Source organism: Opisthocomus hoazin, chromosome 4, assembly GCF_030867145.1.
Source record: "Opisthocomus hoazin isolate bOpiHoa1 chromosome 4, bOpiHoa1.hap1, whole genome shotgun sequence".
NCBI lineage: Eukaryota > Metazoa > Chordata > Aves > Opisthocomiformes > Opisthocomidae > Opisthocomus > Opisthocomus hoazin.
This window is the reverse complement of record NC_134417.1, coordinates 11,581,526-11,598,328: the sequence shown is the minus strand read 5'-3', so window position 1 is coordinate 11,598,328 and position 16,803 is coordinate 11,581,526. Positions and strand designations below refer to the sequence as shown.

Sequence of the window (16,803 nt, the reverse complement as noted above, 5' to 3'; positions counted from 1 at the left end):
GATGAAAAAAAAAAAGTCAACTATATGTATGGTGCCGTAAGGAGAAGAGCACATCTGAAAACAGTTTTTTTTTTCCCCAAAAACTGTTATCTAGCTTTATAAACATTCAGGTGCTTTTTCTGCACATACACTATGTGAAAGCCTGCTATTTTCAGCCATGTCCCACCAATAATCTTGGGAATCTCCCAGAAATACATTTCAGTACTGTGTGGCACATCCAAACCAACGAGATTTCAGCCAAATCTGGCAGATGAGAACTAGTCTCAGCTCTGCTGTTGCATGGAAAAAAGCAGCAGGACAGAGGAGAAACCTACCCAGATGCCCTGACTCAAGGAAGATTAACATGAGGACCACACACCTTAGCAGAAAAGGTCTTCCTTTAACGGAAATGTCATGCAGGAGAGTGCTTTACACGTCCCAGCCATAGAAAGGTATCAGTAAGAGTCTACATTCCACTGTGAGCTACAAAGCCATGGCAAATTAAAAACTTTTTATTTCTAGTATGCAAGAAATTGCTAAATTCTATTAATAGAATGTTATAATTGAATTTTCATGCTTACTCATGTAGTATTATGGCAAAAAGTAATCTTTCATTCCATACACTTTTATGACTGAGAAAAAAACATAGCAAACATGACAATATTTAAGTCAAAGTAAAAACTGCATTTCAGTTTATATCTGAAAATAGCTTTCTAGAATATTCAGAGTGATTGAAGAACTGGAAGAAGAATGAGAACTTGCCGTTGGACTAGTTGATCTGTAGGTCCCTTCCAACTGAGCTATTATATCATATTCTATCTTAACTGAACGAGGACGGATTTTCAACAGATAACAGAAAGCAGTATTCAGGTGTTTTGCTAATCTGTCTTCATGTAAAGCAATCACATGCCCTCCTATTACCCAACAACTGCATGCTAAACTTACAGCTCACAGATGATTAACCCTGGAAAATAACATGTCTTTATTTTTTGAGAATTCTGTGCACATTCACCTCTTGTAAAAGTAGGCAGGATTCTCCCTACGCAGAGGGACTTCCAAGGTACTAGAAAAATACAAACACTGCCAAGTTTTGCCCTTAGATAAATCTGAAAAAACTATTCAAATCTAATAAATTGGTTATCACAGCAACAAGGCTAAGAGATTCTCAAGAACACTGTTCTGTTTTCTTCTTCAAACCAAAAAGAGAATCGCGACAACTTCTACAGTGATCTCATTTTTATGTACTACTAGAACAATCCTGTCAGAAGAACTTGAATCACAGACCAAAATACAACTCTAAAGTGCAAGTTATTTGATACTGAATACAGAAAGTATTTCAAAATAAGATAAATGAGCACAGCACAAGTACCTCCAGTTTTGGAGACTTTAACAATTTCATGCCACATGAACAGTCATCATTTTAGCTAACATCAAAACTGAGTAAAAAAAACCGATCCAGCAGTTTCCTAAATCATTCACCTGTCTCAAGTACATAGTTCCTCTTGTAAAGATTTTAGACATCAAAATACTGTTAAGACATTTCCCAAACAGTTGCTTCAAGTCTTCAGCCAGTTTTAAGTATCACGAGGAACAATACAGCCAATTTAGAAATGTAGAATATGCATCATTCTCTCATCCAGCTGAAAGACACAACTGTCTCACAAGAATTAGATGCTAACCTCTATCTACTACAGCTGAATATAAACTTCTTCATTACATGCAGTTATCTATATTTAATTTTAAAAATTGTAAATGTGCAATTTAATAGTTACCTGAACCTCTGAATTAGAATCAATGGGTTGAAGCATAAACCAGTTCTCTTTTCCTGTGTAGTTGCATAAATCTTCTTTTTTGATTGACACCTTTCCTGGTGGAGCAGGGGGCAGGGAGAGATAAGCATAAACATCACTTTCATCTGAATAGGACAAAGAGTTAAATAGATTTGAAGTTTGATTTTTGTTTAAACTATTTTTCTTTTAGGTTTTTTTAAGCTTATGATGCTAAATGAAAAGCTTATGGAAAGAAGGAACATGAAAGCATAAGTAAAGTAGAAAATTAGTTTATATAAAGCCACATTAAGTTGATTATGATGCGTTATCTTCGATATCGTTCATCACAAGATTAAGTAAAATACAGAACACACTTGTTGCTGGAAATAACGTAATAAAGATCTGAGAGAAGAGTAACGGTGCTGAATAACATTTAAATGGGAAACTAAAGGTAGATGCCTTTTACTCTTCTGATTGCTATTTGGAAAGCTATTATTATACCAAATTATCTGGCATCCTGGTGCAAATTATTTCCTTCCTCAATTTAAGTAATATGAAGCCTTCTTCCACAGCAGATGGTTAAAGCTTTATAGCAACTATATCCAAATAGCAGCTGCAATAGAGCCATTACACAGTGCCGGGGGGGGCGGGTGGGGTGGGGGGGTGGAAATCCATCTCCTGTAATTTTTCACCTAAGCTACGTAAAGCATTTTGGAGCAACTTATAAGTCACTAAGTTACATGTTGCACGGACAAGGAAAAAAAAAAATCTATCTATAAATAGTTTTAAGAATTATTCCACAACTGCAATTACTGTGGAATTATTCCACAATTCATTCTTTAAAAGATTTACAGGTAGTGACAATTATATTCCAATGAAACAGAAGTGGAAAAAAAAACAAATAGAATTTAATAAGACTATAATATGTCCTATTAGCCTAAAAAACCCACATATTTTAGTATAATAGAATAAAGCAAAGAAACAAAATCCTGCTTTTCAAACTTTAAAGGAACATTTAGTTTAAGTGCCATACACATTGTGTTTTGAAAAGTGTATCACTTTAGTAATTGTATCCTTAACACTATACAGATAATGATGCTAAAAACAATCAAATGTTACGCAAGATGTAGACAATATCCCAGAACTTACCTATACGCAAGTCTTTTTGTAAAACACTTTTATCATAAATGTAGAAGGACAGCCACTGGAACGTTCTTGGGATCTCAAAGTAAAACTCTTCCCCAAAATAAGGGCTGAAAAGAAAGACTGAAAGTTAAAGTAGAAAAACACTTTATTTATATAGAAGACAAACACTAGAATGCTACATTTTTACTGCAGTCCCAGGCCTTGGCCTTTAGCACTACACTTATCTATCAATGTCATCCACATTTCATTACAAGAGCATACAATAACGCTGCAAGTTAAAACTCCGTGAGAATGCCTGACATATGTTCAAAACAAAGAAAATAATCAGAGCGCACACACAGAAAGTGTTGTCTCCTCTGCAATTTCAATTCTACTTTTCTGTCTTGAAATTGTTCTAGTTGGTTCTCCACCCATTCCAAGTGACCTCCTGAGACACAAGTTCTATGTTTCTCTTTTTTCATTCAGTACATGATTAAATTACATTAAAAACACAATTTGTTAATTACTTCACTAACTGACATTTGTTTAGCTCTAACTTCTGTGTCATATTTGATGCTCAAAGAGTCAGATCTGTAAAAAGAAACCATACGCATCAGCAACTATAAAACAGAGCAGGGCAAAAGACAAATGTTAATCTCAAATACAGATGCTCTCTGAAATGGTCACCACATTTCTCCATCTAATGAAGTTTAATACTATGTTTACAGTTCACCCTACTTAAATGCCACTTGCAGAGCCCTCTACGTAAGAAGACTGCGTTCCTCTGTGTTCGACACACGTCACACAGTGTGTTGGTATCTTCACTCAAGGAATTTATACTTCCATTAAACTTAAGGAGTACTTATTAATGCAATCATAGCCAGCAGTCAAAACGTATTTCAAAAGACGGAGCAAAACCACAATGTTATTTGTGTCACTGCAAGCTGTGAATTCTGAGAATCAAGGGCATCCACAAAAAGACGCTGCTATTTTGGAACTACTGGATTCTTAGACTTAAAATACTTTCAACTACAATGAATTAATGTCACCAGGGAAAGGTGTGCAGCTTCATGAAATTGGGGTTTTTTGTTTCCCAGTAAAGTACTCTTCTGACACTGTATTGCTACAATACTTTATTAAACTAACACAAATATGCTTACGTTTGGAACAGTCAGTTCATAGTATTACCTACACAAAAGGACATCAGGAAGAACAGGACATCATCCCTACTATTCACTCCAGAACAATTACAGAAAAAACACCAAATGCTTAAGGACCAATAGTTCATTAAGCAAGTTTAAAATCAGAGAAGAGTTGATAACTAACTAAAAAAGTAGGTGAAAATACACAGGTGAAAAATCTGTCATTCCCAATTTCTAGAACTGATCTTCAGAAACAAGAGCTTTAAATGCAGGAATTCATTATGAGGAATTTCACAGGTGAAAATGTTCCTTTTGTTCACAGACCTTTTACCACAGGCTTCAAAGCAGACAAATCAGTATTAGCCTTTCCACTAGACTGAGAAATAATTTAAGAATTCTCAGTTGAAGAATTTGCTTGTGTTTTTTCAGCTCCCCACTTTTTTTTTTTACCTTTTTTTTTTTTTTTTTTTTTTTTTAAATTTTCAGAGCCAACAAGTTCAGCTGGGATTTCGAGGGCTGGGTTCTTCTTGTCAGTACCACCACCAAAGGTATAAATTCAGAAGCATTACCTGCAGCAGCAGTGCAGCTCTAAACAGTCTCAATTTCCTTATTACCCGGGCTGCTCATTTTAATTGTATTGACACAGTAACTCAGACCAAAAAAGATGAAACAAAGGCTTATTTTAAACTTGGGTCAATTCCATGATATGGCTTCCCTAATAGCTACACAAATAATAATTGCACCAGTATAAAGAGCTATTACAGCAGAAAGAGTGAACAGTGAACTAGCTGGCACAAGTATCAAGGGAAACTTTGCTACTACCTCGGCTTCAGTCAGACAACCTAAGCAGAACGCTACACTACGATGTTATATTCAGTTATCATCAGATGATTAGTCTGAGACAGAGACTTTTAACCGAGATTTCAAAAAACCTACTTAGCAGCTATATCCTATAGCTAAAGAGACCAAAATTCACAACTACATTCCCCCCCAATGATCTGCCACTATCAACTGTTATTTTGACCTCAACATTACAGGAAGTTTCATATTTGGCAAAAAAGAGCAGGTCAGTAGTACAACCATAAATAGAAGGTATGCATTGTTTTATTCATGTTGATAGGTTTTTCCTTACCTAGATTAACATCATTGCCTTATGAATCAGTTGTTGATTATCCTTTAGCATAGAATGAGGCACACAGAGAAAATTCAAGGTGGAGAACACAAAGGATTAGCAAAGAAATTCTGAGGTGGATACAGAGCTGGCTGAGGGGGTACAATAGGTTATACTAATGAGGAATAATTAAAACTGAAAACTTACTCAACCTGTTCCTCGGGGATTCAGTCAGTTTAGTACTTTCATTTGTGACTTTGATGCAAGAACTCTAAAGACTGTGATGGATACAAAATTAGAAGACAGTGCTAATTCAAAGGAAGACCAGAGTGTCATACAGGAAGAACTGGATTACAGTAATACAGGAGATTAAATTTCAATGTGTGACATATGCTTTTGTTCTTCCCTTTCTTGTTACATTAAACTGGCAGTTTGATGGCAGAAACTGACCAATGACCCTAGATTTGTCATTTGAGAAAAGCTACAGTTATACCAATGAGAATAAATTTTTCCTATAACCCTGCATTCACACAAAGCTCAGCTTGAAAATAAATATACTGAGTTTAGTCTAAATAAAAAGTGCAACACACACATACCACAACCCCTCCCTCTCTAATTCCTCCTATTTGACCATAGATATTTAAGGAAGCTCACAGATGTTCTTTAAACTTTCCAAGGGAAAAAAAATGTATTTCTTCAGAACCCACAGAAATCCCACACCGTGTCAGGAAGTATTTCTTGAGTCATTAGTCAAACTATCCTTCTTTCACTTCAGTATTAATTCATGTTTTTCTAACTTAGAAAAGTCGTTTGCTTCACATCCGCGCTCTAACAATAGTCCCAGTGCTGGTGGAAGCCCAAACCTATTTGCACATTTTAAAAATCCATTTCTTCATTAGTCTTCAATCACAGCAGTCAAAGATCATCCAAATTCTAGTGATAATTACTTCCACAGATGTTTAACTAGCAGATATTCATAGAACACAATTTAGATTATAGCTAGTCTAAATTTGCAACCCAGAATAGAGTGACAAAAACAGACTGTGAATTACGTGTGTAAGAAAAAGCAAGCAAATAATATAAAACAAACCAATTAAATTCAAAGTGGTATTTATGATTGAAATTATACTGTACTACACCTTACTAAAAAGCAATTTATAAAGTTTCAGACTAAGAAGAGATCAGAGCTTTCATCTTCCCTTCCAGTACCTCTAGGTTAGCACGGTATTCTAGCTTAACACAGTAATAAGCACCAAGATGGTATAATTAAGTTTCTAGAACAAGTGTCAGCCTTCATAACTGCATACACACCAGTACTCAAGTGTAAGCATCCAATTCTGGTCGCTGCTAATAGAGAATGACTTATTTTATTACATTTCCTCAGTTTGTACGGAACCCTACTCATGCTGAGAACCTAACTTAATGCAGCCATAACTCAGAGGATGAAGGAGTTCCCTACTGCAGTCAGCGGAGACAGAAAGGCACCTGTGGGCAAAGAGTGATTCACAACACCGACCCCCAGCTCCTAATAAAATGTTCTCAACTTTGAAATACTAATTTTGTACCACCTGAAAAATTCTCAGTTTGAGGGGGAGGAGGGGTGTGTGTGTCGCTTAAGACACACATATCCCAACTGTTATTTTGTTACAGCGAAATTCGTCTTCTTTTATTCTGTAAAGTACTAATGGCATTGTTTTCATTTAATCAAGTTTCAGTTAAACTTCAGTACTACTTAAAAAAAAATCTGACGCATCTAAGGCATTTTATTTTAGCAAATGTTTTACTACGCAGTTAATACTTCTTTTATTATCAGGTGATTAAAGTATATGAATTTAATAATTCTTAAACAAAGTATAATTAAAATGCCTGCATAAACATTAATGCAATGAGTCTTGTTTCTAAGCATATTAGTAACTTCTAGAGTTTCAATTATTAACATGTCAAAAATAGGGCAGCAAAGTCTTTCTTTTTAAAAGACACGTTGGGTTCCCTTTTACCCACCAAACTACTGTCTATTTCAAGGGGAAATTTTAAGTTTCGGCTTTATCAATACAATCTCTTTAGCATTCTCCTCTGAAGGATTACTCATCTGAGTTTGTTCTGGTAATCAATCTCAACTGCAGCCAGCTGTATTCTGAAAATTTTCTGGATCTGACTACAGCAGTTGCAGATCAGGAGGAGAAGCAAAATATTTGTTCCTGACTGCATGCATGTGGTGGTTGCTTTTCACGCAGAAGCATAAGGAGGCTTTAAAATTATGTTTTGAAAAAGTAAAATTTAAATTTGCCATGCGAGCAGTATGCTGTTCCTCACCTGGAAACATCTAGAGAGAGGGCTCAAAGAACAAACACTAACAATAAAACTACTTGGAACAACAAGAATTCAGGAAACTTTCAAGAGTTTGAACAGGCTTTCCGGGTTTTTCGAGGAAGGTTTAACATCTCCTCCAGATAACAAACTGTCACACAGATATTCTGAACAACGCAGCTGCAATGATGCTTCACTATGGGTCACCAGTGAACTCCGGGGTTTTGAGACAAAGCGCCTACACTACTGCAGCTATGTTATCATGACTTTTTTGTCCGATTGCTTTTCAGGCTCTACAACAGTAGCAGGACCTACAGCTAAGCACTGCTCAGGGAGGGAAAGCAAGCCATTCTGTGTTAGCACAGCTTATAGTTCCCAAGACAAGAATTTCAGGAGAGAATGAGGCCTATTCAGGGGGACATCCCACAGCACACAAGACTCTTATACATGGAAAAGTTCCGGTTCCTTCATCCTAGAAACAGGTTTTACAAGACAGACACTAAAAGCAGAATTCTACCACTACAGACCAAGGAAGAAGCAGGAAATGACACAGAGAGCAAGTACTAAGCAGATTTCTTTCCCTTGAAAACAATCTGGCAAGAAAAAGAACTCTACGCTGCCCAATGGAACAGGATAAAGTAATAATGAAAAGTTTTAGCATGCTTCATTTTAAAAGCACTGTACTGCCCATAAGCCTCAATTTTGTCTTCTTTCAACTACTCTCACGATTTACACGTTGCTGTAACATTTCTGAGTAGTTGCCACAAATCTGCTCTCATTTTAAAGAGGTATAAGCAAAAGCATGTGCACATTGATACATATCTTGCTTTTATTCTGAACTGAAGCAGTCTTGCTTATCATCTCCATTTAAAAATTAAGCTTACCTTAAAGATTTTTCAACTACCTGTGTACGAAAAACCTCTTCTTGGTCCAAGTTTATGGTACAGAAAAAGTCTCTCATTTTGTTGGGTAGTAAGTGTTTGGCGTCATCTGTAAATAAAAACATGACTGTAAAATACTGAGGGGGAAAATCCCACAAATTACTAGGCACAAGAATTTTACAGTTTTAATGTGTGTCCAAAATTTACTTTTCCATTCAGTTAGCGCACATTTCCACATTCAATTCATAAGATCCAGCAGCATGCAGGAAGTGCTACCTCCAGCTTCACGTGGACTGAGAGTCGTCGGGAAGCGGACGGCGCCCTGACTCACGAGCACCACTTCCTGCAGCACCCGCACTTTCCCTTGAGAGGTCTCATCGCCGCTTGACCCTGCGCCGCTTGACCCGAGAAGCTTGCCGCCTGAGGTGATATGGCATTAGGTCATAAGACGAAGACATGATCTGGCTGAGCTATTGTTCACTTGGTATTTTCTCCGCAAATATTTTGGCTAAAGGAAGCTGATTAATAAGAACTTACCCATCAAATCTTTATTTCACTTTCCATGATGAACAGCTGATTTTAAGTTGACTGATGTATTTTCAAAGGTTCAGCTATAAGTACTGTTTACTTTTTTCCTAACTGTCTGGTCTAGTAGAAAGGGGAAAATCACCTACTGACTAAATGCAGTACAATATGTAGATATGAACTAGTAGAAAAGGAAGTTTCTAATGAGACAGGATGACTGTCAACACATGAATACAAAGATTTGCTGGTTGCTGAACCTAGGCCACTGCAATAACACATGCTAGACATCAGGCAGCCCATTTCGGAAATGGTTACTCCTAAGTAGTTACAGCTAAGACCAGTTCCCAATGCTCAAATCGAAAAGCTCTTTCAAAATCTCAATGCCTCAGACATCTACACTTATTTATGGCAACACTGTCCTTTAGCTTAAACAGTTATTTCCACTCTCCCGGATGTTTCCTTGCCCTCTGAATGTCTTTGAAGACAGCAAACAGACTCTTTTCACCTTTCATTCCGCTAAAAGAAACAAGACCAACTTTGCTGGTACTCTCTCATATGACAGGCTACAGCCACTCTCTGTCCCTATTCCACTTTAACTGTTACCTTAAACACAAGCAAACAGAATTGTATTCTGCATCAGGTTTTAACCAGGACCTCCTACAGCAGCGTTCATCTTTACCTGCTACTGGAAATACCTCTCCAAATGAAATGTAGAATCACACTATCTAAACTTTATATATTGTATCAAAAAGTAATAGGATGAAAATTACATCAAAGTATTGAGTTATACTTACTTATCATGTCTGAATAACATAACCCCTTCACTTTCAAAGACCACACCCGAAACTACATTTGAAGTGTCATACATATGTCCCTGTTTAAAAAGGTAGAGATGGGAAGCACGGTGGAGTAAGCTTTATTGTCTATGCTGTTAAGGGGCAAAATCAGAATTCTGTTTTCTCTCTCCCCCCCCTCCCCCCCCCTTTTTTTTTTTTTTTGTTAAATAGATTATTACAGTCTTGAAAGTTAAGTAAGTAATGCCTGGCACTGTAAAGGTTACCACAACTGTATCGGGGCGGAGAACGTGACAGTTTAACAGGAACAGAGACAACTTCAAGCACGATGTTTTCCCAGTCAGGGATATGTACACTGACGAAAAGCATGAACAGACATTTCAGCAACTTCCACAGTTCAAACTTCCGCTCTCAGAAGCATCAATGAGCTCTTCATCAACTTGGGTGTGGGAGAGGAAGAAGTATACGTATTTTTAAACACCACACTTAACGTTGACAGATTGAGAGACATGAACAGAACTGTTTTTAATGCCATTAGACTCCAAAAAGAGTAAACTCAAAACTACCCTTAAGTGAGATATTGCAGAAGAACTGAGATAAGCACTGAAGACTGAGCATTGCCTAAAAAAAGCCATTTTAACACAACATATGAAAGAAAATACAAAAATATATTAGCAAAAGAGGCTAGGAATCCCCAGAGGGCTTTTGATACTGCCATTTGTAGTTAATAAGCATGAACTGTATGCATCATTTGCTCCTAATAAGAATCTTTATTTTTTAGTTAATACTCTATGGCTTCACCGTTCTATTTTTACACAAAATAATTAAGATACAACATTATTTAACTGGCACTGTAAAGGCACTGTACAGTGGACTTTAAAAGGAAATTACAATTATTGTAGTTTCATTGTTTTCTTAAAAGAGTAAAAACTAACTATTTCTACATAATTCATAATTTTTATGTCTACCATACTGCAGTCTTTCAGTATTACAAGAAACTTTCTACCCAAGGGAACAGAAGAAATAGAAGTTTTGACTGCCTAATGAGATAAAAACCTCTATTTTATAGCCGAAGTGTTTAGCTTTAAGGCATGGACAAATTTCTTGAGGTTTTGGGGAGGCAGGGGGGATGATTCTCAGTTCTGAGTTAAAAACAGCCCCAGAGCACTTGTCAGGTGAAGTACAGAGCATGAGATCTCACATATTTCCAAACACCTCTTAATATCTGTGATTGCGGGAGACTTTTCAGCCATATAGTGGTCCAACTCTTCCAAGAAGCTTATTTTCTTATTAAACAACAAAAAAATGGCACAAGTCTTTGATTGATTACACCAAGTTAGAAACACCAAGTAAAGTTGTTTTGGGGAGAAGAGAGAAATTAAAACCAATTTTAGATCTAACTGTGGAACTATATTTCAAGCCTCTTCACAGAGGCTGTCATTTAAAACTACATAGTGTGATACTTCAACTTGGAGCTCAAATGGTGGAACGTGCAAGTGATGAAACAGCATCAATGAACAAACTTATTTATTTTGTATCGACTGTATCAACTCACCAGTTCTGGTCAGTGGATAAACTTAAACCAGAAATTATTTCACATGACACATTTAGTAGCCTAATTCAATAGGGAAACCATGAAATGCATCACTAAAATAATTAACCTTTTTATTTTGAAAATATAGAAGTTCAGAACTGCTATTAGCTACCTAACTTTTAAGCTAACTTTCTTTATTGCCACTCAGCTACTTTGGGAAAACAGCAAAAAAAAAGGAAATTAAAAAAAAAAAAAAGCCACACTTTGTCCAATTATGCATATTGGTTTGGATTTTAAAATATTTAGAAAATATTGTTTAGGTTCTCTATACAAATACCTAGCAAAACCTCGCTTCCAAAAAATATTAGATCAATCCTAAAAGAAAGGGAAAAGCTGCAATGCTAATAAAAACTCGAGTGTCAGAGCAATAGGGATTCAGGTGTACAACATTTAATAACTTCAGACTCTCCATATGGAGTTAGTAATAACAACAGTGGAGCAACCGACCCAATTCACCAGTTGTAAACCTCCTTTGCCTGCACATCATTTTTTAAATGTAGACATTAGATTAAAACATCAAGTTAAAGCTTGTTCACTGTTAAAAGTGCATCAGAAACTAAGCAAAAGCAGGAGGTGAGACAGACAAATCACAATATCCTCTGTTGAGTGAAAGTGCGCAATTAGCATACATCCTCTGACAGGACCCGGAACAAAGAAATTTAGACGATGATTCTGCACACAAACTCCAAAGTATTCACTCCACAGGACTAAACATATGATACAGCAACAACAACTAAATCCAAGAAGTTTGAAAAAGAACGCATCCTGAATTTTGTCAAACGAGTGCAGAGACATTTTCTAAGTGTTCCACGAAGACAGGTTTCAGTAAAGACACCAAAAAATCAAAGCAACTAAAGTGACTTGCTACCTAAGAATGTACTATTGTATGTCATAAAATGAAAACAGAAGCTAGTTATACAGCTTAAAACACTGCACTACAAGATATGTCTAGAACTACATGATATCCATGCACCTTCGTAAAGTGCTTTTGCCATTGCTATGACACACAGAATAGAGCCACCAATACAAAGGAGTCAACATGAAGAAAGACCTTTCATGGATTTCTGATGGAAACCTGCTGAAGTGTAATACCACATCTTCAAAAAAATACTACGGGGTCGTAAACTGGTAAGACCAGTTCATCCTATCTCTTACTTGAAAACCGGAGGTAGGAAACTAGCTGCAAACACCGGTATCTCACAAAACGGAGAGTACCAGCACCTGCAAATGTGTTCCTATTCTGTTTTTTCACTGCTAGGTGTAATAGCTACTTAAGCCATCTTTAAGTATATGCCTCAATTCCAAATCTGTTGTGCTGATTTGTATAACATCACTAACTTCTGATTTTACCATCTATTTGTGTATTGTAAAATAACAGCATAAGTAAGAACTTACTGCAGACGGTGTTTTCTATACATGCAGAATTACACAGAACCAACATTACCTCATTAACACTACCATGCTCTCTCATATTAAATGAGCCAGTGTCAAGTCTTGTTGTAGTTTAAATGCCAACAAAGCTTAGGCATCGAAATGTATTCCACTTCTAAGAAACATGTTACAAGGAATTCTTACAGTCTATTCACAGCAGTTCTCCAAAATGAGGTCTGCTACTGCCAATTCCTCCAGATCAAGGGGGATTACATTATTACATGTTTCTTATTGTTCATTCAGAGGGTTTTCCCCTAAAAAAACACATCAGTAAAATACTAGCAAGAAGTGAAAATAGTATATGCTGTGCCAAGTAACCAGAGGAGCATCTAGGGATCTGAAGGTTCGCAAGCTTCCACAGCATATTTAACTCGCATCTTTCTTTTAAACAGTGCTTTCATTTTGTTAGAAGAAACAAGTAGGTTTACAAAGCAATTCTCACACTGTTTGAAGACATGTCTTTTATTGTAGCTATTACTTTGACTCTTTTTCCAAATGGGCTCCTACAGCTCTTACAGGTCCATCTTTGGTTTTTTATGTAGTCCCTAGGCAGCAGGTCATAGTCCTTGGTTTGCCATTACTTTTGCCAGGTAATTGAGCACTCAGAGTTCCGATAAAACTGCAGGCTCAATCCAGAACACGTAAGTGGGACAACCAAAATAGTTTCACCATAAGCCTCAAGACATTTTGGGTCTTGTCTTTTAATGCTTAACGGAAGCTTTTGTCAGGTTCAGTTACCACATAACATAACACTCCTTGAGCATCGTGTTGTCCAATGTTGACAAAAACCTCACGATAAAAGTCGAGAAGCAGAATGGTGTCAATAAATAAGTCAGCATCAGTAATTAATGCCTCAGCCCCCAAGTTAACAGCATTCTTTTCTAAAGGCAAACTGACACGTATTACTTCTGCGATAACGGCTAACGACACAAGGCCTCAGTAAGCGTGCGTTCAGCCTTGCCCACTCTACAGGCTGGGGCGAGATCACCCCGGGCGGCACCTCTGCAGTCCCCTCCTCACGGCCTGGCCCCCCATTTACCGCAGAGACGTCCAGGTCTGCACCACGCGGCGGGATTTACGCAGACACGACCCCGTTCCCAACCCTCCACCAGGTTCTCTCGGCCCCGCCGCCGGGCCCCGCTCCGCGGGAGGCGGCCGGGCCGCGCGGGAGTGAGCAGGCGGGCGGTGTCCGAGCGCCCGGACGCGCCCCGGCCCCCGGCCCGGCCCGGCCCGGGTCCCGGCAGCCGCCGCCGCGCGCTGCCCCGCCCGCCCCGCGCTCCCGCGGCGCTGCGGGCACGAGCGTTTTCAGTCAGCGCTTCCGAACCACCACGGGACAGCCGCACCGGCCCCCTCCCCGGCGCTGCACAAAGAAACCGGGGCGCCAAGTGACCGCTTCCAGCGCGGCCTCCGCCACCGACTTCCTGCGCATCGGTAATTTCGCAATTCCTGCCTGACAAACACCCGCCGGTGCCCGCGGTCCGGGCGGGAAGCGGCACTCCGGCCCGCCCGCCGCCTCCCCGGAACTTTCCGAGCGGCGGACCCCGGCACCGCCAGCCCCCGCCAGCACGTGCCGGCCGCGCCCGCCACACACCCCCTCCCAGCACCGCCGCAGCGCAGCGCGGCCCGGCCCGGCCCCCCGCGGGGCTCCCCGCGCGCCCTGGCCCGACGGGCACCGCCGCGAGGAGCCGCTGCCCCCGCGGACTCCGCGGCCGCCGCGGGGCGGGAGAGGGAGCGGCAGCGGCCCGCGCCGCGGAGCCGGGGCCGGAGCGGGGCCCCTCAGCGCGGCGGCCCCGGGCGCTCGCCCAGCCCAGCCCAGCCCGGCCCGGCCCCGCCGCACTTACAGATCTTTCCCCGGAGGTTCTGCAGCACCCGCACCTCGTCGCCGCCGTCCCCGGCCGCCATCACGCCAGCGCCGCCGCCTGCGCAGTGCCGTGCGCTGCTGGGAGGGGAGGGGAGCGGCCCGGCCCGGCCCCGCCACACGCCCGCGAGCCGCCGCCGCCCCGCCCCCGCCGGCCACCGCCCTCGGGGGGCACCACAGACCGGCGCGGGGCGGGGGGCAGCGGGGCGCATGCGCGCTGGCGCCCCGTTCCCAGCCGGGCCTTGCGCGGTGGTTCCGGCCTGGCTGCGACTGCCGCGGCCGAGGGGTTTGCTGCCCCGCCCGCCCGGTGGTCTCGGCCGCTTCCGCATGTTGAACGCTTGTATTTGCCGCAGGAACGTGCTTCACGCTCAACGGCTGAAGCGGGTGGCGGAGCCGGTGCTTCGGTTTCTGCTGTGCCCGGTGCCCGCCGCCGTGAGAGACGCCCTCGTGTGAGGGGCGGCAGGGAAGCGCAGCGGCAGCCCGCCTTCGTCCAGAGGCCTTTGCACCAGGCGTTGTACCGACCTGCCCTGAAAACGCGGGCCCTGGCGCGAGACCCTCCGGGTGCTGCTCACACCTGGAGCTCGCCCCAGGCCCGCAACGGCGGCGGGCATCTGCTGGAGGCCTGCGTGATCCATCCCCCGGCCGTCGCCCGCTGCTGGGCTGCCTGGTGCGGGGACGTGGGGTGCGCGCTGAGGGCAGACGGACCAGGCCCTGCAGGCACGGAGCCTGGGGAAGGCCTTCAGTGGCCGGTGCATCCCAGACCAGCGGGAGTGCACTGGGCCAAGCTGGTACAGGACCAGGATTCCCCAGGCCTAGAAAGCCCCCCTCAGTCTGTCCTTAAAGCAAAGGGAAGTTCGGAAAGTTTCAGGCCAGTGTCTCTCATTTGTCTCTAGTTGAAGTCCTCTGCCATGGTGCTCTGACCATTTTTTATTCCTCCTACACAAATCTTGGCATTAATACCGTGATGGGGCATGGAGCTGTATGATCTGAGAGTCAGGCAGCGCTGACTCACTGCTTGTGGCTTCTTCTGCACCTGGCTTCTCCCCTGCTCCCCTTCAGCAGCGGAGAGGTCCCTTCCTCATCCTCACGCCCCACACCGTGGCTGGGGGAGGACAGGTTCCTGCTCAGAGGCGGCAGGCTGGGGGGGAATAAGCTGCTTCCTCACAGCAGTAACAGGTGTATTTGTAAGCACGCAAAACCCAAATCTGCACAAAGACACGAGGCTGCATAGGCTGAATTGTAACCTGTTAGAAACAAGAGGTTCCTCTACAGTACAAATTGAGGACTGGATTATCTCCGGTTGGCTGTGCAGGTCGGCTGCCCTGTCTGACCAGTGGCGGCTGAACTGAGGCTAACCCGGGCGCAGGCAGAGCTTTGATCTGAGCAACGGAGCGGGGCAGTGCTCCGAGGACGATGATGTATGCTTGAACTGCGGGCTGCAACGTTTTACGAGTTAGATCGTGTGACTCTCGTTCTTCCATGCTCTCTCAAAAGTTCTTTCTTCAAAGCACAGACCTCCTATCAGCATTATCAATGCAGCTTTTAATTTTGCCATTCTCTAAATCCTGACACTATTTTCTTTCAAAAGCGCCTTGTTTTAATCTAACGTACTATATTCAGCATACTGTTTCCATTGCGTAGCATTCATTTTTGGCCTCTCTTCAAGTGACGTTTCAGGAGCATCTGTACGACAAGTAGGTCTGTTCAGGACATAAACACTGGTGTGCCAACTTGCAAACTTAGGGGAAAGATTCCTTCCTCTAACAATGAGGATGTAAGCAGAGGGATCTCTCTGCTCTTGCAAGATAATCTGTTTATGTTGAATTGTAGTGATAACTGGTATATTAAGGAAGTTTAGAACAAATAAAAGTGATGATGGCACTTAGCGGCTTACTTCATACGCTTCTGCCTGTAGTTCAGCTGTGTCACGTCATCCCACTTCACAGAAGACAGCAGTATCGTTCAGTATACTTCTGCTGATTTTGCATGTCAATAATGAGGATTGACTAACATTTGGTTCACACGCACAAACTCTGGGATGATCCACTTGTCTTTTTAATTAGCATTTGAAATAGAGAAAAATCTATTTGTTACATGCAGCAAACTTCTAAATTTTTTGTTATGCATCTCTCCTGAGGACTGTCCCCAAAAGACCTGAATAATTTAGCTTGATTTTTAATGCAAGTTACAGACTAGTGACACCTAGCTGAAGGGGGAAGTACTTTGAATATGCGTAATCTTCTGTTTTGTATGTATCTTCATATTTCCTTATGCAATTAGATATTTG

The 16,803-nt window shown here is 41.5% G+C and overlaps 1 protein-coding gene across 3 annotated transcripts in view; it reads right to left on the bottom strand.

Annotated features, from left to right (window-relative positions):
- RASA2 (RAS p21 protein activator 2) overlaps window positions 1-14,609 on the bottom strand; it is a 53,845-nt gene extending 39,236 nt beyond the window's left edge. For 2 of the 3 annotated variants that reach the window (XM_075417979.1, XM_075417981.1), the window contains exons 1-4: window positions 14,500-14,609; window positions 8,318-8,423; window positions 2,898-3,001; window positions 1,752-1,846 (exon numbers count right to left, since the gene is read on the bottom strand). In XM_075417979.1, coding sequence (XP_075274094.1) covers window positions 1,752-1,846; window positions 2,898-3,001; window positions 8,318-8,423; window positions 14,500-14,560 — 366 coding nt within the window. In that variant the 5' untranslated portion in view covers window positions 14,561-14,609. Of the gene's footprint in view, window positions 1-1,751; window positions 1,847-2,897; window positions 3,002-8,317; window positions 8,424-8,521; window positions 8,568-14,499 lie in introns of those variants that run through there. The other variant, XM_075417980.1, reaches the window with a different exon arrangement.
- Window positions 14,610-16,803: the final 2,194 nt, after the last annotated feature.